Source organism: Solea solea, chromosome 5 (assembly GCF_958295425.1).
Source record: "Solea solea chromosome 5, fSolSol10.1, whole genome shotgun sequence".
In the NCBI taxonomy this organism is placed as follows: Eukaryota; Metazoa; Chordata; class Actinopteri; order Pleuronectiformes; family Soleidae; genus Solea; species Solea solea.
The window spans coordinates 14,679,154-14,706,276 of record NC_081138.1 but is presented as its reverse complement, the minus strand read 5'-3'; the positions used below and the strand labels follow the sequence as shown (position 1 = coordinate 14,706,276).

Here is a 27,123-nt window from a genome sequence, read left to right as displayed (position 1 = left end):
TTCACTACCAGATCATTTATGTGTCTGTCTCTGTTGTTTTTCCAAAAATTAATGTATCATGATTTAAGAAACAAAAATCACTTATTCTGAGACTTTGTGCAGGAGCATTTGTTTTTAGGGCCCTGGAAATTCGAATTTTACACATACATTAATATTCAACATTGTACGTATCACAAGTAAAATAAAGTTGTCAGCTTCTTTGAATAATCGGATCCAACTTAAATCTTGCAGCAACATGGTTTAAGTGTTTGGGCATCTACAGAAAAATCTAATATTGTATAATGCAGAGTGGATTTTTTGTTCAACAACAACAACAATGTGACATGTTAATGCTTATTTTATTTGTTTTTTCAATGGACCACATCATTATATAATCTGTGATTGACAAATAGGACCATCAGCTGACAGAGCTAATGGCATTTGAATTAAATTAGGATACACTAAATAAATCTTGGGTAAAACTTTTCCCTGTTGGTGCGTAACAAGTGATTCAATGAAAACAACTCACAATCATCAGTTAGTGTAAAATGTAGAATATTTTCATATACATACTTTATTAATCCTCTAGGGGTAATTCTTTTTTTGCATTTAACCCATACACTACTAGGAACCTTTTTTGAAGGAGCAGTGAGCAACCACACTGAGCAGCATCGCGGAAGGCTATAGGGATTGGGTACCTTGCTCAAGGGTACTCCAGCCCTTTGGCCTGGTGGGGACTCAAACCAGCAACCCTCCAGTTACAAGCCAAGTTCCCTATATAACGTTGGCATTGTTTGTCTATTTTTGAGAAGCATATACTCAAGCAAAGACGACATTTTCTGGGGATGACCAAGAGAGGGAATTATACAATTTTGGATGCAATGTGATCCACATACAGATTCTGCTTTCTTTTCTCTTTTTTTTTCTTTCTTTTTTTTTTTTCAATAGTGATTTTTTTATTATTCTTATGCGATAGAAACGTGCGCTGACCCTGTGAGAAGCCTTTATGGAACTTTGCTCTCTGCCAGCTTACTCTTGTTGTTCCGTGTAAAAATAGATTGAATACAAGTGTAATCTTTTGACTGAGTGTTTTTATTCCTACGCTGTCTACCTAATGTTTCCATGGCGCTCTAAGAGAGAGCTAATTACACAGACGTTACTGATTTTATAGTCTCTGTCAGATCTGTGAGAGCTTTCTAAGCCTCAAAAATAATCTCCTCTGCTGAGCGAAGCAGGATGTGGCCGACAACAAGCGTTCAACATTCGCTGAGGTCAAATCCCAGGACACTCCCGACAGGAACATGGATGCTGGTGAGGTTGTGTTCGATGCAGTGTACGTGTGAAAATGTACAGAAGGATCACAATACTGCAGCGTATAGCATTTCCCACATTGTGCAGCCTGTGTGGTGAGAGGGGAAAACATATTATGTGAGATTTACGGATAAAATAAATAAATATATGGCTGCTGCTGCTGCAGGTCAACACTGCTTTTACATATACAGTCAACATGGAATAAAATACAGTAATATATGATTGTTTGTGACCTGTTGGTGACTGTTAGATCAAACAGCAGCCATAGCTGTCACTCGGGCATAAAAACCTCCCAATCCCAATCTGATGGGGAACCATTAACCTCATGAAATATAGATGTGTGACTGAAACTGTCCACTTAAACTTTGGCAAGAGCCAAATGTTCTTGTTGTTTAGAATTCAGAGGGGCTTTTCCTGGACTGCATCACTGAACTTTTCACAGTAACTTGTTCCGTCTTGAATGCTTTAGGCTTCCACTCTGCGTGTTTTGTCAGATCTATAACCGTCTTTCCTTCAAACTCCAGACGGCCATAATGTGTGTGTGTGTGTGTGCGTGTGTGTGTGTGTGTTTAATTCATAATAATATATTGTGAAAACATGTTTGAAACATGCTTCTTTCAAATTCAGATGAAGCAGAGAGAGAAATGTGCATAAGTTTGTTTTTGTCATTTATGGCCTCACATTGTGCTGCATCTGTGGTCTGGAATATATCTATATTTAAAGTATATGCAGTTTAGACAAAATGGGCCAAATATCCAATGGTACTTCACTGGTGAATCAGTGTCAAATTGCCACCAGAGAGGAAAGATTTGGAAAAAAAACGTCTGTACATAGTTTCCATCTTTTGGTCTGTGTTTGGACATTGAGACAAAAACTCAAACAAATGTTATTTTAAATATATGCTATACTGTTCAAATTTCAAATTTAACACAGAATATCTGGTCTTCATGTACAACTACGGTACATTAAATAAAACCTTTTTCTTTTTCTTTATTTTAAATAAAGAAGTAAATTGTAATATAACTGCCAGATATTGAAATTCATTCTGGAAAAATGGGCAAAAGCACTTACTCACAGGACATTTCTGGACCTTTTTATTGTTAAAATAAATGCCAACCTTTGTATTATCTTTTGATTGTCATTGATAAGATAAGGTAAGAGATCAGAGAATACTTAACTAGCTGAATCAGACTTTTCAAAACAACAAAAATAACACTGATACTAATATCCACGACAAAAATAGGATTAAAAACCTCTTTACGAAAATGATTAGACGACCAACATGAATAACGTCTCAAAATGTCACAGTCCGGGACATACTATACTTATTGAATCAATCCTTCAATGCATCTATTTGGACGTTTTCTCTCACTCTCACAGACACTTGAGCAACATTAGAACTTTCTGAAATTGAGTAAATCGTTTAAAGCTCTGAATGATTCCCCAGAACCAATAGTGACTTTGGCTTTAAGTGCTTGGAGTCCACTCTTGTGTCCAGCGTCAGCCAAAAGTGGAATTAATATAAGCACTTATGGTTATAATGTTTTAAAAATGTGTAAACAGATATGTGGTCATATCGTTCTGTAATGCCTTACAGGCCAAGGGTTAAGACATATACAGTATTTTACATTGTTAAGAAATGTTTTATATAGCACAACACTGATGGTATGTCTGCATGCACAGTTATTTATTTTGCGACAGGTGCTGAAAAATGTCTCAGTGAGAAGAAAAAAAATCACATCCTCATGCAAGTGGAGCCATTCTGAGAGGGGAACCATGTTGCAGATTTATAATTCATAAATCTTCTGGGTTAATGCAGTATTCACATGATAATTAGTATTAATTTTTGATCGGGGCCTCGGGGCACTTCTGCATTGTTGGGCTGAAAAACCATTGCCATTATTACCATATTAGTGTAACTGTCAGTCGCCTGCTTTATTTTACAAATGCACATTTTGTATTTTCTTATTATCTGCGTTCATTGGCACTGCAGAAGTCTTGTTGCTAATCAGTGGGTGAAACAAGACGCGCTGTGTCACTTAAATGAGGAAAGATGCATCTCTGGACCAGTCAAAACAATCTCTTAGTCCGTGTATGAAGCCGCGGCTCACACTGAATCAGCGGCTGAGGACAGAATACTTGATCTAAAAGCAAACAATAGCAACAAATCTTATTTCATTCATTCATTATTATTTGAGGCAGAGGTGTGCAATATAACGTATTCATATACATTTCATGCAACATTATCTTGCTGCTTTATTTGCTGATGCGTTTCTTTGTGTCTTTCTGTGCATTTAATTTAATCCATGAGAAATGCATGAATGAAATGATATTAAATGATTTCTTGTTTTCATTTAAGAGTTAAACTTAAACTGATTGGTCAGTTAAAAGATTAAATTCAATTTCACTGTCACTTTCAAGCAAAAAAAAAATCTCAAATGTGGGTTAGGATTTGTTCCTTTTTTATTTCTAATATGCAAATGTAATTAAATTTACATCTCTCTGAGGTTTGGAATAATAGATAGAAAAACTATTTATGCATATTGTTTTTCCATGAGTGATCTTGGAAAGGGGGCTTTTTTTTAACACTGAAACAGACCAAACAAGGCAGAGATGGCAGATTCTACAACAGTAGAGTGAGACTCCAGATCAGGTCAAAATTCTTGGGCAACATACATGAACATGTGCCTGGTGTGTGTGTCTATCACTAATTCTAACAAGCCTCTGTCGGCCTCTGTTGCTCATATTGCAAGCAAGTGTGGAAGCACAGACAGACAGAGCCACCAAACAATACTTCACAAGTAACAATTCATTTGAGTAAATAGTACAATAGATTAACACACAATAAACATGTTATAGTTGAGCTTCACCCTGAAAACAAAGTGAGGAACAAATACTTGTATGTGTGTGTGACCCAAACAAAAACACTTGTGTTCTCACACCTGAGGGAAGAAGTTTCAGCATCACTTTTATGAACAGGACAACAGGTGCGCTACTCTCCGACCCACTCTCTCCAACAGCTGTGTGTGTGTGTGTGTGTGTGTGTGTGTGCGTGGAAAGCCGCCAGAAGCCAGCTTGGCAAATTCAGTGGTGACACTTGTGAACCAAAAGCTGCATTCTGCCTTAGTTGCCTTTATTGAAAAGCAGTTTTTTTTTTTACAGTATACTACCGGATTCTGGAGGGAGAAGGGCATGCTTTTCTTTTATTTCTGTCTCTCAAGTGAAAAAAGGCCCTCTACTGTATTATCCAGCCTGGCTTTTAACTCCAGGAGAACTGTGTTCACAAATTGATGCGCTGCTCCTTGGGGGCTGAAGCTGAAACATTAAATTGTACTGAAATATTCATATGTGAGTGCATTTAGCTGAGAGCAATTGATGTGCGACTCCCCAGAGGCCAGATGGAAATGCTGCAAGGCCTCCGCATGCACTGGCAGGACAGCCCAAGCACTGGCTGGGACAGAGGTTGGGATTTAGCCGAGGCTACCAAGTCAGACTACAGTTGAAGGTTACTGCACTCAGGAGCGCTGATGTCAGTGTCTGTCCTGGTGGCGTGGTTTTTGCTCCAAACCATTTGCGGAAAGGAAAACAGCAGTTTAAACATCCACCACTCTGTGTTTAAAGAATAAATTTACTGGTTCTAAACAGTCCTGAAACTTCTCATGGTGAAGGATGGCTGTTGTGTAGTTTCAGTGCTTTGTGGCTCATCAGTGATGTAGTTTCTCGTCTCCCGCAGGACCAAGTCATGGACTCATGTTTATCCCATGACCAACTCCCCTTTCATCTCATTTCTTACAACATGTTTAACAACTCTACGTCATAAAAACAAGAAAACATAAATATTTTAGAGATCTTTCAAAAACAACATTTTTTATTGTTATTTATTTGGCAAATTACGCAATTAATTATTTTTTTATACCCAAAAAAGTAAATAAATTAAGCATAACATTCAACCACTAAAACATACACTATAATTTGACTTAATCAATAAATAATAATGTGTTGTTTCTATTTTTTGTTTGCAAAACTGTACATTTGAAAACAATAATACTTATATTTTACCATTAAAAATATCATTTTTACATACTGGTGTATTAACCATTACAGAAACATGGAAAACGATTTTGATAGTTACCAATGCTGCGGCATAAACCTGACTTTGGGTGGAGGTCTAATACATTTGTTAAGCACTGTATGCACAACAAGAGAAGTTATATTTTCCTCTTTTGAAAAAGCATATAAAAAGCCAAATAATTTAACACTTTAAACTCAAGATTATGTTTGTGATTTGACCTGTGTTTTTAGGACTGAAGTGATTGAGCTTGGTCACTCCGTGGGTTTTGCTTCTATAGTTCTTTCATTGTTTTTCTGTCACTGACCCACTTTTTACCCATAAGCTCAACAAGCATATGTGGGTAAGATACCACAGTTGTATGTAGATTTAAAAAAAAAAAAAAAAAAAAAAAAAACCTCTGTAGCCATGACAACAGTCTCCTGAGTGGATCTCTTCCACCAAGTAAGCGGCAGGATCCTGCACTTAAGAAGTATGTTTCAAAAAGAGAACCTGAGAAGCTTTTTAAAGAATGATGTATAATTCATTTGTATTTTTTTCTCCAGCTTCAGAGCCTCTTGAACGAGAGTCAAGTGTGAGATGTGTTCTGAATCTGTCAGACCGCAGCAGTAATGCAGTCGTACCCCCAGCATCTATTTCTTCTCAATGAGATTGACCCTCTTTTAACATTATGCCCAGCTGTTTGGTGCCTCAGAGCTGCACGCAGTCAGAATCTCCTCCATACACTTGAGAAGAAATCACATTCATAGCACGAATGAGTCAAATGAAAGCATGATTTGCTTTAACAGAATCTCATTTCACTCATAAGATCATGGTAGATATTCTGGTAGTGGCATTTGAAGCCTCTGCTCCATCTCACATGTACAGTATAGGGTATATGGAAATGTGTGTGCTTCTTTTATTTATTTATTTTAACTTTATTTATCATTATGCAGAGGTGAGGGTTTTTTTGTTTTTTGTTTTTTTTACTTTTTAAGCAATTGTACCAAAGTGGCCTAAAAAGTTCAGTGAGTTCATTAAATTTTCGATTTTTACCTGCACTTTGGCTCTGAATTGTAACTGTTACAGAATTAGTGACATCTATTGGTGAGACTGCAGATTGCAAAAAAAAAATGGATGACTGCACTAACCCTCTCATATTCCAGAAAGGATACGTTCTTCTTTGTTTGATTTTTGCTTTTGCTTGGCTGGTGGTGATGTGTAGTATATACTATTTCTGCCAATAAACCCTCATAAATATTACTTACTGGACCTTTATTTAAAACATAAAAGGTCTGTTTTCCAAGTAGCTGAATAAAGTTGCTTTTGTGGCCAAGGAGGAGGAGACTTGCTTTAAAATGTCTGTGCTTTTTAATGAATGAATAGTTTATAGTATTTGTTTCTTCTCCCTCTCTTTTCGGGTCACCACAGTAGATGATCCACATATTTGATTTGGCAGAGATTTTTCCTGACGCAACCCAGCTCATTTATCCAGGCTTTGGACTTAGAGTGTCTAATTTACAGTCAACAATGGAGATTGGGTACCTTCCTGAAGAATCGAATCGCCAACCCTTCAGCTACAAGTTGAACAGTATAAAAAAAAAGATGTGAAATAGAAAACATAAACGAATAGCATAGTTTAGCATGTGATTTAGCGTACATGTTGCAGAAAGGAAAGAAAGGAGGTCGGCGGTCATCACTTTCTCTTTGTTAATGAGAACCAAAAGAATGATCATGTAATGTTAATGCAGTTTAAGTGACTTCCTCTGTGCCATTATTAAAACATTTCAATTATTAAGCGTCTAATGGTCACTGCTATTTAACTTAGCTTCCTGTGAGTGTGACAGTGACTACACTCCTGCTTTCACCGGAGAGGTCTCAGAAGCAATTTACCTCTTTGCATGTCTCCTAAAGGTCCGCTCAGTGGCCTCGCCTGTCAAAATTCAACACTTGACTCACACCGTGATACGTATTGGCAAATTGGGTTCATATGAATCATTTAGGCGGACTTTTCATTCATTTTTTAGAGGCGAGGGAAAAGTCGCCTCACACGATGTGTTTGATTTTTGCAAAATGAACTTCCTCGGTGTTGCGAATTTGTTGAACTTGATCACTGACTGGCGACGCTCGGGACAGAGGTGGGCGTTTGGAAAGTATGAATTATCCTTCTTTTTCAAGGCTGAGCGGGAAAAGGTTCGGATTGAAGGCACTGCACTTTCACTTGAGATATTAATACCAAGGCAGCCATGACAGATAGAGGCTGAGCCAAGGTTCGGCACCCATATTCAACAGGATTCCATTGTGCGTGACGAGAGCCAAGCAGATCATTATTTATTTACTTCGCTCCATGGCATAAGAGGGGATTGAAGCTTTTGTAAACTAGATTGATGTGATGGGTCAAGTAATTGCCAGCAGATTGTAGATCCAGGTTATCAATTTACATGTTGGTTCATTATAAATGAACACAGTTGGCTGCAGAAAATGATGATTTAAACAATGACTCCACATAGTATGGGTCTATATTGTGTGTTTTAGTTCTATATAATCTGTTGCAGTACAATTTGAGTTAAATATGAATAATAAATGACCAATTTATTTACTATTAGCATTTTGAGTCAGTTACTTACCATCATATCATCACTGAAATTAAGTGTAAAGATTGAAAAAAGCTTCTCTTTGAAAACTCCTTTTTCATTATGCCTTATAATAACAAGTGATGTTTTTTGCCATAGTTTTACATTCATCCTAGTTGCCAATGCTAAATGCTAATCTAACTCATATTTGAACAATCTGAATTTTAACATTTAGACTATTCTTGCACTAAACTATTTAAATACGAACAACATATTATCAATTTATTTATAATGAACATTTTGTGGTTATCAACTGGGAGATTGTTTGCCATAAAGCCACCTATACTCTTCAGTCTAACTGGTATTTTGAGCCGATCTGATGTTTGTGTACTGAAGATCATTCAATTTAATGTTGATTACCCAAGTTTTTATATAAGTGTGTGTGTGTGTAACCATCATCATCATTAACCTGAGATAAAGTCACCTATGATGCATAAAGTATTAATGTCACTTACACAGAGTAGTTAGTACGATCATATTTTATGCAAATATGAAATGAGTGCAACGGCCAGTATTAGGGTGATATAAGCCGAGGAAGGCATGGAGAAATTGTAACTTTTCTCTTATTCCACATCCTGACGCCTTTTGAGTGATGCTCCGTTTCCTATATTCAATTTCCCGTCAAGCGTCATCTCCTCATTAGGTCTCAGATGGACACATCCCTGGCTCCCAAGCCTATAAATGAGAGAAAGGGTTTGTCCTGTCCTTTATATTGTTGTAAATAAACTTGCTAAGTCTGCCGGGAAATGAAATATCATCATAAGTTGGAAGTGAGACACTGACAGATTTGGCAGAGGGCATTGAAATGCCATTTTTGAGCTGCACTTACTGTTATTCAAAGCTGTAGTTTGACGTAATGTTCCCAAGTATGGGTCTTTACCCAATATAATCAGCCTCAGAGTTAGTTATCAGCACTTAAAGTGTCAAGGTCAAAAAACAGAGATGTGCTCAGTTATTCTTATATTCTATTTTTCTATGTAGCAGTTTGTGAAATAGCCCCTGTAATTAGCCCCCTGCTGTGTTATTTACACATAAATTAAACTATTCTCACTAACAGTTATAAGTAACACTCGTGTTGACGGACAAATTGCTGCCGTCAGAGTTATTAACAATTAAAATATTGTCGGGATAATTGCAAACATTTGACGAGAATCAAAATGGTACGACAGTTTATCTTCTCTTAAAATAATAATGGGGGAGTGAGTAGTTAACGGTGCTGATTCCTTACATGACACTTATAATGACTTCACCAATTAGCATTTGTTGTGACAGGTCTTCTAATGTTTATAACCTTAAATAATTTACATGTTATCATAATTGTATGTAAATGGGGATATGTTGCTCAAACACTGTAAGACAAGACATTTGTTAGCCAACATCAGTGAATGAGGAGGAGTTAGAGAAATACTAACTTTTATTTTTGCTAATTTCATTCAAATGACAACACCTGCGATTGGCAATGACTTCCTCCAGATTAAGTTTGCAAAAGTGTTTGTAAACATTAAAGTGCAAAGAATTTGCTTGCCGTGAAGGGCACGTCTTTTAAAGGTTCATGCTACAAGCACTCCAGTCTAGTGTTATTTGAAGAATCCAGACATTTAACTTTTCTTTTCATCATACAAATTCACCCATTAAAAAGAAAACAAAAAACAATACACTTTGAATTTTCATGGTTCCAAACAAATAGGCAACAGAAAGCCAGAGGTTAAAAAAAGGAAAGAAAACGGGCGATTTGAAAACCGCTGTCAAGCCAGTCTTATGTACCCTGTGGCTCTTTGAACACAGACTCTATGATTAGTGTTAACAGTTGATAATACAAATGAAAAGAAACAGAATAACAAGAAAAATACCATTACAACACTGCTTGTAACTGCAGAGAGTGGCGTCTTGTTTGTTCAGCATGTAGGTTTTATTCCGTGTAGGCTAAAATGGCCCAGTGCTGGTTTTAATTAATGTTCAGTTCAGTGCATTTAGGACCTATTCAAAGAGAGAATTCCTGATGAAAATGTGTCCAAGAACACATTAGACTCCCATGTTACAGGAAGGTAATTGTGTGTTTTTGTTGTGCTATTTCAGGGCATTTCTAAATTGAAATCACGGGGGAACTGGGGAGGTCAGAGGTCATCATATCGGTCTATCTATAGTGTTCTGCACATGTCAAGTTAAGGAGCATCAGTGTCAGCTCGAAGCACAGGCTTAAGAATGCTCTGGATTGGCAAATATTGGCTTTACACAACAAGAGAAACATTTTATACCCTATGTGGTCCCTCTAGTAAGGTTTAACCTGCCACAAGAGTTCAGATGTTTGCCAAACGTGGTGGCAGTTAAAAGAGAAAAAAAAAAGCTCCCTGTTTCTGTGTAAGTGTAGTTTATGTATTAGACATGTGTCCCAGAGGTGTGTCAGCTGGTCCCAGGAGCCGGTACTTCTCCTCCAGCGACGGCTCCGTGCTGCTGCTCTGCAGATGGATCAGTGGTTTGGTCTGCAACAGCACACAACCTCTTCCTTGGCCACGCCTCTCCTCTTGGTTCCTGCGATTGAAGATGTTTATTCTGTTGTCCAGCTCGGGGCTGGCCTTTTCTGAGCCTGTGGGGCTGGGAAGCTTTAGGTTGACAGGGTCGACTGCCAGGCCCTTCTGGGCCAGACACGAGTCCTCAGAGAGGGAGGAGAGCAGTTCCTGAACAACCACGCTGGGGTCCCTGGGGTCTTGGCCTGAGAATGGAGGAGGGCAGCAGCGATGAGAGCTGTAACTCAGACTGAGGTCCTGAGCTGTGCTGCTGCTGCTGCAGTCTGTCACAGATGACGCCAGGGTGTGGCTACTCAGGCTGTGGGGCCGGGCCGTCATGCTGCCACTGGACTGTAGCATGCTGCTGGAGGATTCACTTACAGCACTGCCCACCCGCTCCACAGCAGCGAGCACTGGGTTTGACTGGATAGGATTCACACTGGTGGGGAGGTGAACATCAATGGCTGCCATGGTGATGACCCGAGTGCCTAAGCCAGGACCCCCAGGATCTTGAAAGACAGCGAACACATTTAGAAAAAGTCAGATATTGTCTTTAATTAGACAATATACAAATATTGTTATATCTATTGTGCAAAATTAAATAAATTAGACTTTTGTCTGGCACATGATTTACCAACTCTTAGTGTTCATAGTCTCTTACCACTGCTTGCTTCACTGTAGTATTGGCTGATGTAGTTGTTCATGTCATCGTGCCCAACAGGATCTGAGTTCAATTCAATATAAATCAAATGATGAGACGCTCATTTATCATTAATTCACAAAGTTATGACAAAATGTTGGTTTATCTAAGTATCTCTTTTCTATATAGCTGCACATTTTAACTTTGACAACCACCACCCTCTTAACAAAATTTAAAATAAAATAAAATTCCACGTGTATTATCAAATTGCCCTTGTACCATATCACTCTGCATTCTTCTTCCATATTGATAGGCATGTTTCTTATCGACGCCCCTATGTCCATGATCCTCTCCGTGTGTCATTGACCCTCTCTCTATCAATCAATCAGTGTTATTTTAAACACCTGCGGTTGATACTGATACCATAGTTCTCCTTTTAAATCATCACCTTATGACAAACAGACAAACACACATCCACACAATAATTGTAAGGAATTAGTAACCCGTCAACACTGCATACACTGTGTTGCGTTAATTGCTCTTTTCTGTCCTGTTTCTACACAATTTAATTCTATGATTAAAGAAAGAACCAGGTACGGTATGATTTAATAGCAACGGCGACTGTTCATATACAGGGTCGCATGAAGTGTAAATGACTGTAATTGGATTTCACACCTTTTTCTCTGTACGTACTTTGGTCCATTTCAATCTTAACAGCGCAAACTGCTCCGAATGGGAAATATCTCTTATGTTTACATACAATAATATTGACAGCTTCGCCTTGCATTAGCTGCACCTTAGTGCACCAGATATAGACTTGGGCAGTGGCAGGGTGGGGTTGGTTACAGGGATGAGGGAAATGGGGGTGAATGAGAGAGAGAACGGGAGCTCTTTGTTCAGGCTCGGGTCCCTCCGGTCTTGCAGGCCTCTGTGTGTGTGTGTGTGTGTGTGTGTGTGTGGTGACTGGCTGTGATCTGCCGTGCTCTTCTGTTCGCTTGATTGGCCTTGAGCTCACTGTCCGCTGGCTGAGTGCGAACCCAGAGTAGCCTGAGTGCTAGCCTCCGTCCCCGGGGACATGCTGCAGACTCTGATGGGTAATTTCATTTATTTTTCAGGCTAAAATATTAATCCCTGAGCCACCCCAGGAGAGGAAGCATTGCACTCACTAAAACAAGACTAAGACAATCACTCCACAATTAATAACACATGAGTCTTAAGAAAGAAAGAAAGAAAGAAAAAAGAATGGGCCGCCCAGCATACATAAAAAGGCTGAGAAAGGCTTTCTGTCGGAGAAAGTCAAGTTACCAGCCTGTCATCTGTCTGTGGAAAATCAGAGACGATGAGGTCCTTTAAGTTCAGATGTTAGCCAGCATTTTAATTGCTGTGGTTTCATTCTTTACCACAGATGAAGAAGTATGAGGGTAGAAACCAGGATGGTTACCAACCACTGCAGCTAATACTAAATATAAGAATGACATGAACAAAAGAAATTAGATTTGGAGCAAAAATACCTAGACTTTGATTGGATAATAGCTTCATGGTTTGGGATATTGACCGTATACCTACTCTGTATTGATCTGTTGGTCAGTTCTTCCATAATATTGGTCCTGACTTAAATATCTCAGTTATTGCCTTGTAAAGTAAGATGGCGGTGGTTTACTGTCTTAACATCAGAAGGTTACAATATTGTCATTGTGTGCTGATGTTAGCATCGACCCAACCATTACTCCAATCAATGAAACCTCACAGACTGATGTGATGTCTGCAGATGCTTAGTCCTAGAAGCATTTTTTTTTTAAATATGCTTCATATCCTTTAAGCGTTTTGTGTCGCTTTATAGAGACAAATGGATAAGTTCAAACTTTGCTACACACCAAACATGCCTATATCTTTGGTTGCTGCAGTAAATCTCTTTTATGGTACTCTTGCAGGACTAAGTGCTTTGTCACGACAGTCCTCTCTTGGCACCTGAGAGCAAACTCCACAGGCTCATTGATTTGCATTGATTGTCACTGGATGTGATTTAAATGGACATGCGTTAGTACTTTGAGGTGTTTAAAACCATCTGTGAGTCTCCTACATTTGATAAGAGTTATTCACAGTGAGGTGGCTCGCTGCATGCGTGAGAGCGAGGTCCATTGAGATCTGGTGTGCAATACTGGCCAGTACACACACACACTTGGCTTGATTTGAGTTGACCTGACTTGCCTTAAGCTGCATGGTCTAAGTGCTCATCCCAGTGACCATGTTTCTGTAAAATTCCCCACTTGTTTCTGAGAGCCAGATTTTCCACTATGCCCTCAGGGTAATTTCGCGGCCACTATGGAGCCTCCTGGTGTCCTATTGTGGTTTGCAGGTGAAGGGGAACAGATGTTGACAGCAGCCCACTCCTTCTTAACAAGACCCAATCCACAGAGCACTCTGTACCTGAAATAGCCCCGGTGGCCTGCGTTGGTTTGGTTTGGTTTTGCCACAAGGAGGGAGGTAAGAAAGATAGTTGGGGAGTGACAGACACTGACATGGTGTCAGAGAACATGCTTGTTTTCTCCAGAATTCTCCAGATCCTAAAAGCTTTTGTGCCCTTCATATTGATCCCACTGCGCCTGCGGTCAGATGGGTGTTGTGTCTGAGCATGGAGGCGCTAAGAGCCTGGCCTCGAAGATGCCCCAGGGCTACTGCTTCAGATTAACTCTACACTGCTGTGGCATTCAGTTCACCTGATGTTACGCTGTTCAAGACTTTTTGTTCCACGTGATTATGTACATACTTTATGCTGCACCTGTCTCCAGGACTGTCATAATGACACCGGCTTTTTTTGTCTTAAATTAATCTATTTTCAGTTCACAAAATCATCCTTTTCAATCAGCTTATGTGATATTACCTGTTTCTCTCCAAGAATGCCAGAATACAAACATACTGCTTTAGAAACCGTACTGTACCTGCAGTTGTACTGGGCTCCCTGGGGTTTCTCTGGCCACCTTCATCATCAGACTCCCCAGGAGTCAAGCCTTCTACAACCTTGAAACTTCTGCCTTGTTTTCCCCAGACGTGGTGGATTTGCATGGCCGCTTCACGCTCTGCTGCAATGTCCAGGTCCTGCTGCGCCAGATGAGCCCTCAGCTGCCTGATCTCAAACTGCACGTGATTGAGTTGCATGAGCGTGTCGGTCAGGAGTGTGAATGAACGGGGAAAGTAAAAGGGTGTTTGAAAAATGACAGACGAGAGGAAGAAGAATATGATAAGGAGAAAGATTGAGGAATAGGGGGAAAATAAAAAAAAGAAGAAAATGTGCTCTGCATACTTTTCAAAGCAGTAATGTATATTCATCTTTTCTAAAAATCATAATATCCAAATATACAAATGTATTTGTTATTGAATAGCAACTGAACACATGCTGAATGGATAAAATGACATCAAATAGACTGTGGGCCTGTGACTCATGCTCACCATAGACACAAAGAATGATAAACAGTCTGTATTTGTATATCATGTCCCTTGACTTAGTAGTTCATGGGTCATATTGCAAAACATCATGGCTCGTTATTAAGAAAGTTATTTTCAGTATTTCAGCTCTTTTCAGCTTTTTTATGTACAGCAATATCCCTCCATATGCTTCATCGCCCTGAGAGAAAACAATTGCAGTTAAATATAGCAAAAGGAAAACTTTGACAGGCAGAGAGTTTGGAGTTTGTTACTTTGGTTCTGACGGAAATATGTATTTGTAATGTATGACCCTGCACGACAAAGAATGACCTTAGTGTACTTTAAAACTGTGAGAACCTGTGTTTTATGAATATGTTTATTAGTTTCTAGTGCTAGACTTTTTTATACTGATTGTAGTCTGATCGTCCCCATCAGTGTGTGTGTGTGTGTGTGTGTGAGCTGAGAATGAAATGTGTAATGAAACAAGTGGAAAGGTTTGACCTGTTCATGAGGTATTGCTGCCCTCTCCTGGTGGCAGATGAGCTGGCAGCTTCAAATAGAGTCATTGCTGTAATAAACTATACACTGTGACAAATGTAGACTAGATTTGATGACAGATATGACTATAAATAATATGTTAATTTAATTCAAGCAGTAAGTCAGAAACCTGTGGTATAGAAACACTTAAACCTACAATAATTATGTGTGACCATAACTAAGCTGTTGTATTATTTTTAGTTGTTTAAGTGGCCCATTGTACACTGATACCCTTGTTTTATCTGTGGCTGTAGGTGTTATAGTCATTTATGGACAGTTCAGAAAATCCAATAGTGACGGTGTTTTAGCGCAAAATGGAAATCAATAAAACCATGATTGACTTCCACGTTTCAAACCATAGTCTACACTTAGATGTTTTTGGCAGGCACACTCGTCCTGCATATGTAGATGTTGCTCTTGAGAAAACTTTCTTTTTTTTCCTTTTTTCGACTAACAGAACCACTTGGTTTCACCTCCTGTGAGCTCACAAGCTAATTTTATAACTCTAAGGTGTTTTGTACTCACAGCCTGTTCCTGGCAGATCTGAGTGAGACGCTCCAGCTGCTCCTCTCTCACAGCCTTGGTCTTCTCACACTGCTGAATATCCAGCTCCATCTCAACTTTGACTTGTAGCACGTATGCTATCACAGGAGAGAGAGAAAGAGAGAGATATTATGATATTATATCTATGGTAAAACACAATGAGGTCAAGTCAAACGTCACTGTTAAAGGATAATTACTGCCCAGATGCCTGTCAAACCTCAGCTTGAAACCTTACACATGGACTCAATTAAAATAACAAAGTGGTGCAAGTTTCACAGAGACAATGGTTCATGAAAAAATATTCACAATATTTGCATCTCCAGTTTATACAGTCAACATTTCACCTGGGACCTGTGAACAATACCTGTATAGTGCCAATTAGTTAGACACTTTGGAAAATAAATTGTATTAAAGGAGACAATTTATGACATAAAAAAAAAAGAACGAGACATGTCGCTCTGTAAACACTTTCTTGAACTTCAGATACACTTTTTGGTGTATCTGACATACTGTGAATCTAAATGCAAATCAGCTCAGTCTTTATGTTACTTTTAAAATAGACTGTGGGGAGTCTATCCAAGGGAGTCTGACATGATGCTTATTTAGGGTTGCCTATACACTTCGACAAGTTTCAAATCTGTCTCTATTTTTGAGACAAAACTGCAGGTGACAACATGATTTCCTCTTCTTTCAAGTTCACTGCACATTATTTACACGTGACACATTTTCTGGAGCAGATTAGGAGAGCGTGTCTCAAACAGGGTACTGAGGGTACATTTCATTACCTGTTGTCACATTTTGTGACACAGGGGTGTGCCCTGGTGTGTGTGTGTGTGTGTGTGGTGATTATTCACAACAGATCGTTCATCCATCGTCTACCGCTTTACCCTCCACATGTGGGTCAAGGGTACTGGAGCCAAGCCCAGCTGACATTGGGCGAAAAACGGGGTACACACAGGACAGGTCGCCAGTCCATCACAGGGTCAACACACAGAGACAAACAACCATCCACTCTCACATTCACACCTAGGGGTAATTTAGAGTGTCCAATTAACCTCTGCATGTTTTTGAACTGTGGGAGGAAACTGGAGAGTAAAGCCATGTGCACTCAGGGAAACATGCAATCTCCATGCAAAAAGGCCCTTGTGGGTTTGCTGGGCTGCAAACCTGGGTATTTTTTGCTGGTAGGCAACAGTAATGTAGATTGTTTACATGTAAACTGAAATTACAGTGGATCTCTTTTTATTGGATCCTTTTTCTGATACTTTTATGAGAGCCCGGTTTCTCCAATCTGGCGTACGACATGTATCTCTTTGCTAAGAAACTGAGCTCAGTTTCTCTGGTCCTGACAAGTTTTGATGCCGTTCACTCTTCGGTGTTTCCTCTCCCATCGCCCGACACAAACATCTCCTCTTCACACATCAAGCTAATCATGCGTGAGACTCAATCTCTCTCCTGTGATAACTGAGCACGTCCCTCAGCTGTACATTTATTGGTTTGTGCGAGATTTGTTTTCCTCTCTGAGGTGTGATGCCGCCTGCCTAACAACAAAACTCAATCACTCACAATGATCAAAGTCAACAGGTCGAGCTGTATAAGTCTGTAAGTCCTTTCCCTGGAAACCAACACTGCAACTGCATGTTAAGAAGCACATTTCCCCTGAAACTCTGAGCGGAGTGAAACAATGAACACTGTAGTAATTCATGCTTTGATTATGTGTCCTTTATAGTTGAATAAAAGCCAGTCTCCTGAAATTAACCAGCACAGGAAATAGTTTTAATCAGGACTCAATTCTGTCTGTCCTCCAGAAAGACAGTAAGCAGGGAACTGTAAAGAATACAGTGCTTCACTCATCCACTGTCACTGGACATGAACAGATGACACTGACCTCATTTGTGGTCTCAATGCCACTGATCCCGTATGCAGGCGGAGACGTGTATCGAGGGTGACCTCCGCGCACATATCGAACCTGTCTGTATTAGCATAGAGGAGAGCGACCACTATATTCATTATAGCCTGTCTGAATCTACTTAACCAGCCCCTTACAATCAATACAAGTTAGAGTAGCAGAGTGGCAGCAATTTACTGTGAGAGTAAATCAATAGCCATATTGCTCTGAATAGTAAATAATATGTATAACCATTGAAAAAATGGGATCATTTAGCTCTTTCGAGAACTGATTCCCGCGTGATCTTTTAGGAAAGATGGGGTATTTCCTTCTTATATTGTTGGTATCAGTCTCTCACACACAGATTACCTAACAACACAATTGTTTGATGGACAGGTTTTGGCCCTACTCACCGTCAATGATCCTCTTGACCCTCCAGATGCGGAGAGTGATGATGAGGCTAATGGCATCCCAGGGGCTGCTGGGCCCATTGGCCACCGTGGAGGCCACCATGGGCGCCAGCGACAGCACAATGACAGCACCATCAAACACCTGAGGGGAGCAGCAAGGCATACAGTACACACATGCACATACACACATACAGTATATCATATATGGAGAAATGTTGTTGGTTACAAGCCCCTGCCAAATCCGTGAACGACCTTCCAGCCATGACCTCAATTATGTGATTGTGGGCCGTAAAAATGAATCTGCCACCAACAGCATGTTGGTTTCGCTTAGTTTAGCACAAGCACCAGGAATGGGAAGAAACAGCTAAATTGGCTCTATCTAAAGGTGGTTTAGGGGTCCTGGGAGGATAACATTAGAATAAAAACAGGCATATTATATGTTAATAAAATAAGACACAGAAAACACAGATGACAAGTATACTCACCTCAACTTTGTTTTCTATGTAGTCCCAGATCCCGAGCACTACAATTCTGAAGACAGTCTGAGACGGACGGCATAGAGATAAATGGACACGTTAGAATAGGTAGGGACACAATGATATGTGACCCTGAAAAGAGCACAATCCATTTTTCTTCTTTGAATCTCCTTTATACTGCAGAAATAGTAACAATTCACGAAAATGATACCTGAATCTTAAGACTTAAGTCTTAGACTTACATTCAAAATAAATTCAAAATAAACCGAATCCATACAATGACATTTATTTGACTTTGATGCACCAAAACATCTGGAAAAAGCCATGAGAGCTGTGTTTCACCTGCTCAAGTATTCATTGCTAAATTAGCTCTGTAGCAATCATCCCTAATAACACTTTATCAGTGGCAAACCTGTAACCCGATATTGATAATGGACCTACAAAAGGTACAACACTTGTAATGTGATCACCTGTCAAGATCCTACACTCTTCTCTATGAATGCCCGTGGTAGTGGGCTTCTTTGTTGGAAAAGCCCATTGATTTACGATCCAATTAGCATGGAGAGTCATGCACAAGTGGTGACGCTAATCCATCATGTGGAGCACATGTTGGACAACAGTGCTGTGTTAAATGAGAACTGCTGAGGCTCTGCCCACATGTACGAATCCTCTTCCTTGATTGGTGCACAGGGACCACCTAGTAATAAGCTACAGCTACAGTATGTAACACGATTCCCACATGATTCTTGTTCTGTGGTGTCAGTGGGTGGAATGTTTGGATGGCTCATATTACTGTAACCCCATCCCCACTGCTCATTAAGCTTAGCTGTAATTATTGCTGCTGCTGGCTCCCTGGTAATTAATGTTTGGTTTTTAGGGCATTGGGGCTAAGGCCATTGGGGTAATTGGTTTGCTCGGGAGTGGCCTGTAGGCCAAATTCTCCACTGTCCATTTTTGTTTTTCACAATTCCAGCCTGATGGTAAGACACTATTTTATCTAACAATGACTCAAATTTGATTAAGACTAATTAAAACAGCGGTTAAAACTTTCAGCCGTCAGCCTCAAGGTAGCATCCCTAAAGCTAAAGCTGAATACTGACAAGATGAAAGATTGCAGGATAGTGGTCAAGAATGGAAATTAAATAACAGCCACCTATACTAGTTCCCTTGGGCCTCTACGAGGTCATAATTTTAAGTTTAAAGAAAGTTTAATTTGTCCCTGGGGTGCTCTGATGATCATTTAACACCAGACAAGAACAACAGAATTTAAATATAAACTCTATAAAATAGAGTTTTATTGGTGATGGTAGCACAGTTAGATACACACATCTTACCTCTGAGAAGAAGAGTGACAGGATGATAAGGCTAATCCAGTGGATAATGCTGGCAAATTGAAAAGCATTGGAAACTGTTGAGAGAAAACACAGGACAAAATCTTAAGCTGCACAGTTTAAGTAAAATATCAGTATTTCACAGAGGTGAGAAAATAAACTCAAAATTAAATAAAAGTTTTAGCACCTGAGTCGGGTTGTAAGTTGAGTTAAAAATTATTTTTATTTTCTTCTGATGGAGCAGAAAGTCATGTGAAATCTATTTTCCTGTCAGGATTTATTTTATCCCTGCTCTTACAGCCCTTTGACAAAGTGTCCAACAGCATGTTTAGGTCGTTCCATATCTCAGCGCTCATCCATCGATCTCCAATGCCAACCTGCATTTACCCACCCACTTTTCCACTAAACTCTCTGTGCGCTTTCTTGCTCATTTCCTCCCACATTTCTGCCTACACCTCTATTTGTCTTGCAGGACTGGCAGCGGACAAACACTAGATCACACCAGTGTCCCTGCAGTGAGACTCAGGTATCATCAGACTGGACACTAGCCAGTAATTGATGAGAATGTTTGCCTGCTGTTGTAGACAAGAGACTCGGTTCATTATCGCCTCTCTCCATCACTGGCAATCACAAACATTTACCATCCAGCTCCACCGCCCCCTCTGTGACTGACATGACTGCACACAGCAGTGACACGAGCGACTGTGGCAGCACAAGGCCAGTGGCGTAAAGTGCTACCACCTAAAAATACAGAGAATCAAAAGCAATTGATACGTCTTACACTTGATATCACCACATCGGATCTACTGTAGCAGGTCCATTTAAAGCTAGTCCATTTATTTTACAGATGTTTGTGTATTTGTGATACAGTTTCAAACCTCCGAATGGTTCATTATATCAATAATGGCACAGGAAAAGGCACATTTACTTTCAAGTAAACTGTGCTCATTCATGTTACTTTTGTTTGTATATTTTGCAAAAGTTTGGACATAAAATAAAGAAAAAGTCAAAAGTAGTGGCTGAGTGTCTGTTTTCTAAGACGTCACAAGCAAAAAAAGATTTCTAAACCCTAGTTATATTAAAATATGCATTGAAGATGATGGCATGAGGCCGTATTAAATGTTGTTGTTGTTGTTGTTGTTTTTAAGTAAGACTTAGAAAAGTATAGTTTGTTACTTTTCAGGATGGAACAAAGAAAACTGTGAAGAGTAAAGAAAACAGCTGAGCTGTTCTCATTATGATATGATTGTGTTATCCATAGTATAGCCACTAAAAGGTCTATTATCACAGGTTACTTCAGGAGATGCTTGAGCTTTTCATACACATGTATGAGTTAAACTCATTGACATCTTGCTAATATATAAGACCAACTTTCAGTCACATCATTCCAATCTAAATGTCAAAAAAAACAACAAAGCTGGTGGTGCTTTTGCACGGTAATGTAAATATTTGTACAGTTACACAGTGATTCTTTTTTCTGACGCTGTTTATATGTAATTGGAAATGCAGGACTAGCACTAGCAACCCAAAACATTCTGTTAAAAGTTGAAGGGCCTCCCAGATGTTCTATGATCGTCAAACATTGTTCTGCTGATGTAGAATATGCAGGCTCAGCGAGCAACTCCTCAATACAAATAAAGGTCAAAATAGGAGAAAAACACGAGCAGCCGTGCACACAATTTACATTGTAGGAGTTTGGTGTCTATGAGCAGCTCCAAAGACAGGAAAAGCACCACCAGGATGACGCAAGCCACCAGGACACAGTTGAAGCCAGCGCTGAGCAGACAGACCTGCCACAGGGCCACGCGGCGACCACAGCACGGCTTCAGCCAGTTAGACCTGAGGACAACAAACACAATGATAATTCAATGTTTCACTTCACACCATTTATACATATAAAATCAAAGTTAAGAAGCTAAGAGGAACAGAACTGGAACGTGGATATGACGGAATCATTGTTTCCAGAGGTGGAGAGTAATTACTTTTTACTTTTTTACTTGAGTACATGTTTAGACCTGCACCTTTACTTGTACATAAGTAAAATGTTATATTAAAATAGTGGTAGTAGAACATTTCAGTACTCTTTCCACCTCTTGTTTGTTCTGGCGAGTCATGGCCAATAGAGGGTGGTAGTTTACACTTATGAAAGGTGATAAAAATCCAGGGACAGAGACTTGGTGATGGCCAGAAAAAAAAGCGTGAGTGTGGTCAGAGGAGTATTGACAGAGAAAGAGACACTGGAGCTCTGTGAACTAGTGTCTTGACCACTGGCTGTAGGTGTGACCAGAATAGTGATGGACTCCTTTTTACTGTGGCAATGAAGGGAACCACTGTAGAGGAAGCTGCTTTTGTGTTCAGATAAATCAGTGGTGTGAGACACCACTGTGCATGTGACATATGAATAAAAGACCTAATTATATCAAACTGAGAACTGTGTGTTAAAACATATGGAAAATGCTTTTTTTTTTTTTCTTTTTTTTTAATCACATCTGTGAAAAACTCAAGATCAGATACTTCATTCATTCATTCTACTACTTTATCCTCCACATGACGGTTACATGGGAGATGGAACCAATCAGGTGACATAAGGCAAAAGACGCGGTACACCCTGGACAGGTCAGCGGTCCATAACAGGACAAACACACACAGACAAACAACCATTCACTCTCACACTCATATATATACCTACAGTCAATCTGGAGGTGAATGTTTCATGATAAATAAGTCTTTCTTTTGCCAGACAGTGTAAATGACAACAGAAATTAGACCATTTAAGGGTTTGGCAAGATGGCTCAATGCTATTTTGAAATAGTGGGCAAGTCTGACAGAGCAGCTACAACATGGGCTGACAGTGGGAGCTAAGAGAAACGGTGTCTCTCACCAGCTCTCCAGCTGGAGTGGAAATTTGGATCTGCCCACTACCTTTCCCTTCTCCCTATGCACTGGCACAAGGAGACAGACTTTGGCAGAGCATCTCCCTCCTCTGATCATGTCTCCATTCCTTGGCGTGGCACTAACTTGGGCTGCAACTGTGGCAAAATGGCACCATTTTCACTGTGGTTGCAAAACTGATTATATTGCTCTCATCACAGAAGTATGAGAATGTTTTCCCTGTTTTAAAATGTAGTTATAGCCAATTGAACCACATTAACTTTGGCATAAATTAAACTCGAGTGCATGAAATGATCTGAGAGGTGCTTTTGAACGGGATGATATCAATTCATTAATTTGATGAAGAAACTATATAAGATTCAATCCCATGCAAATAACTTCACTGGGTCTCTTTCATAGCGTATACTGTAAGTGATTTTATTTGTTTTACCCTTATTTATGGCACATTGTGTTTTCTCAATCAATGGAAGTGACTGTGGGACTGTTCGGCTACTTTATCAAGGAGAACAGGTCATATAACCTGAACAACAGTGATTCAAACCTGAAAAAACATTACTGATTTTATGGACTAGTTCTTCAAATTAAACATAATTTCAGGCCTGGATTGTAAAGAATGATGAGCTAACCACAACGTGGACACATTACATCTCTGAAGAACAAACTGCACAACGTTAGAAAGGAAATATGTTTGATTAAGATTAAGTTTCTAATTTTCCTGTAACACATTTATGTCATAAAAAAAAGTAAACATTGTCGGCGGATGTTAAGTTGATCACTCCAGCCTCCTGTCGGTTTCTCAGATGGAATTATTTGTATAAGACTGGCATGCAGCAGAGCTACATTCCAGTAAATAATGCAAGGCTAATCTAATAGAGGTGTAATCATGCTGATAGCAATCATCTTCTTGGCTTTGCGTGGGGTGGAACAAGTGTGCGCGCTCCAGATGGTGCAGAATCGGCTCCACCGGGGTCTTGGCGAGACAGTGGATGCCACATATTGTTGTCATACTGTGTTCTTCCCTTCATGCCAGGACAGATAGGCCCTTTGTCTACAAGATGTATATGGGTGTGTTACCCCAAATGTCGGAAATCATTACACATTGTTTTCAATCATGGCAACATGATACGATGTTCTTACATGTTGTCACAACAGATGTGCATTTCATAGAAAGTCGTATTTTTAGAGAAATTCATCTGAACATAGATCCGTAGCAGTAATGTGCATGCCAATCACACCCCACAATATATTTACCTAAAAGGCTGTTTCATTACATCCTTGATTTCTCTCAATGCCTTCATGTGCCACAAATGATCACTGATGAGGTCAGTCAGTCATCATCTACCGCTTTATCCTCCACCAGAGGTTCGGGGGGGGGTGCTGTGCCAATCTCAGCTACATCAGGCGATAGGCGGGGTACACCCTGGACAGTTCGCCAGTCCATCGCAGGGCCACACACACAGATAGAGACAAACAACCATTCACTCTCACACTCACTCCTATGGTCAATTAAGAGTGTCCAATTTACCTAATCCCCATATTGCATGTTTTTGGACTGTGGGAGGAAGCCGGAGAACCTGGAGAGAACCCACGCACACACGGGGAGAACATGCAAACTCCATGCAGAAAGGCTCTTGTTCCAACCGGGGCTAGAACCCGGGTCTTAAATGTATTGTTCTAATAAAAAGTAAGGCTGGGACGATATAGGGCAAGAAACGTATTGTTTCTCCTTTTAAACACAGAATGAGTGAATGACTTTCCTTCAGAGTGTAATTCAAATATTCACTGACTGCTTCTGATCTGTTTCACCGGCACAGCTGGAAGTTACAGCCTTGCTGCCACTTAGTGATGAAGGTGAGGAGAGATTCTCATTCACCCTCTCCTCCCACATTTTCCATTAGGTTTAAGGGAATTTGCACTATAGTCGAACTCCTCAAACGTTCATTATGTTTGAACATAATGAACGTTTTTAAATCGAGTCAGTTCTAATGCATGGAAGAAATGTCTAAACTCTTTGAGTCATCAGAACATTGAACAATTAGCCTCCATGGTTATAGGACGCTTTATCGCATGCATCCACCCCGAGTAGCGTGGAGTACTCCACTGAAATCCATTTTACATTAGATGATTTCATGCCTTATTTGTCTGTTGCAAGGAAGCAAACAATTACCAGGACATAAACATGGGGGCAGTGCTATAAAACAAGTGGTAAAAAGGCAAAATACTACTCACAATCTAAAGGGTCACTAAACATGTGCTCTAAAGGTTCCCTATAAAGTTAGTTAGTTATATTGTCTGAAGAGTAGAAAGACATTAACTTCAGTAAATTATACTGTAGTGATCCACACACTCTTTTAGAAACCAGCAAGCACAGGTCATTAAAACACCATTCCAAACTTTTCTTCTCACCATTGGACAGAGACAAGTTCATAGTGTTTCCCATCTCCAAGCTTCATGCTATTCCAAAAAAATTGAACAATAATATTCCTTTAAATGTTGTGTCTCCACTTGTCAATGGAGCTTAAACATTAAGTAACTGCATTGAAAAGAAAAATACAAACACATACAGAAAGATCTGTGTCCGTCTCCTGCACATACTTTTGTTTGAAGAAAAACATGGAGTTGTAGTAAGGCAGTGTCTATCATCTGATATTGAAATGAGTCAGAATCATCACAGCAGGCACCATGGAGACTCGGCTCATGTCATGATAAAAACTAGCCCAGACCAGAAGGGACGCAGTCCAACACTGCCAGTGACACACGCAGTATATTAATGAGTCTTATTAAAGCAAGAGCAAATGTTGTTTCCTTAACCCAGTTGGTCCTGACAGCCTAAAAGAACCAACAGGCATGAGTCACTCATGGACAAGGTCGTCTTTTGTTTTCAAACTTGGCACCGTGGAATTTCTCAGTGACATTTTTCCACAACCCAGGAGTGAGTTCCCACATCCGAAGAGCCATAGCAACGGGGTGGGCAAACCGTGTGTCAAAAGTCTGTGCTTGATGACGTATCTAAAGGACAGTATATAGGTGACTCTTTACCTCGGGCCCCCAGAGACCCTACAAAAAGCTCTGCACGTCCCTCACACATTTCTGTGTTCATCTCTCCTGTTTTGTCACTTTCTCTGTCCACCTATTATCTCTGCTGCCAGTGTGTATTGAGCAGGTTGATACAGCTGTCAGTGTCTTCCACTGCTGGTGAGACTGAGTGGAGGTGGACAGGGAAACAGAGGAGTGAGATTTAATCAGGGAAAGTAATCGATACCACCATGTTGAGAGAGAGAGAGAGAGAGAGAGAGAGCCACCACACACTGGGACTGTCAGGCTCGCAGCACTCCATGGTCTCATCAGATAAAGTGGAGGAGGGGATTTTGCACAAACATTTATTCATGCTCATCCAGTAGACATGAATAGAAGTCTTATTTTCTACCAATGAGTTTCCTTTTCTTTTTGTTGATTTGTTGTTGTTTTTTTGGAGGGGGTCTATTTTCTTTTCTTTTATGTTATATTATACTGTGAGTCTTGCTCTGCCATGTTGGTGTACCACCACCAATTTGAACAAAGATGCTTTTCACAAATTTAGATGTTGACACATTTTTCAAAAAATATTTTAAAATCAGTAATTTTTTAATGATCAATGTACAGTACACGTTGTTTTTTTCTGTCAAATTATGATAAACTGGATTCCTATCACATCCCATAGAAAACACATTTAACAAGCAACTCCAGCATGGCCGGCTGCCCCTTTCTTTAAAAAAATCTTTTCTTTAACAAAAAGGATTATTAGCATAGTATTTTCTCACATTCACAGTATTGTTAGGCAACCACATCATTAATTCAAATACTTCATTTGTTTATGTGCAGCAGTTACATAACTGCTTCTTATTTCGAGCCATGCCATTGAGGATGAGAGGAGCCATAAATCACCTCTCCACAGCCTTATATATTGATATGATTGCATAATAGAAGTGGTTATTTGGCCGATATTAATTACAGCGTGTTAATTACACAATGTAACTATTGATCATTTACACTTTCATACTTCAGGTTTGGAAGTTTCTCAAGTGTCCAATAGATCAATTATTATTAGCAGAATATGTCATTGTGTCATGTTGATTTATCACATCTACATCAAGAAAGAGGTATGTTTTTTGGACACAACCTTTTTAACAAGCTCACATAGTGTGAAAAGTGTGTTAATGTATATGTTGAGAGGGAGGTGTTAGTATGCAGTTGTGCTGGGAAAACTCCTATTTGAATGCAAAGGTTATTTGAGCGAGATCAACATATGTATGCACCAAGGTCGTCACTCTGTGATTATTATTTTTTTTATCTTCTGGAATTTGATTCCCTTTCCACTTTGGCCAGGAAAGCAATCCCTCACATTTCCTGTCAGTGAATATTAACCACTCTCTTCTATTGTTTATTCTCTCCCTCTCTTGGATGATGAGAGTGATGACACGGACAGGAGTAACACCTTACTGATACTGCAATACTGTATGCGTGGATAC

The 27,123-nt window shown here is 39.7% G+C and overlaps 1 protein-coding gene across 1 annotated transcript in view; it reads right to left on the bottom strand.

The window, feature by feature from the left end:
• Positions 1-9,371: 9,371 nt before the first annotated feature.
• LOC131459096 (transmembrane protein 266-like) overlaps positions 9,372-27,123 on the bottom strand; it is a 35,909-nt gene continuing 18,157 nt past the window's right edge. The window contains exons 4-11 of the mRNA XM_058628523.1: positions 21,408-21,562; positions 19,727-19,800; positions 18,402-18,458; positions 17,920-18,058; positions 15,601-15,716; positions 14,055-14,250; positions 11,137-11,199; positions 9,372-10,984 (exon numbers count right to left, since the gene is read on the bottom strand). Coding sequence (XP_058484506.1) covers positions 10,341-10,984; positions 11,137-11,199; positions 14,055-14,250; positions 15,601-15,716; positions 17,920-18,058; positions 18,402-18,458; positions 19,727-19,800; positions 21,408-21,562 — 1,444 coding nt within the window. The 3' untranslated portion in view covers positions 9,372-10,340. The remainder of the gene's footprint in view (positions 10,985-11,136; positions 11,200-14,054; positions 14,251-15,600; positions 15,717-17,919; positions 18,059-18,401; positions 18,459-19,726; positions 19,801-21,407; positions 21,563-27,123) is intronic.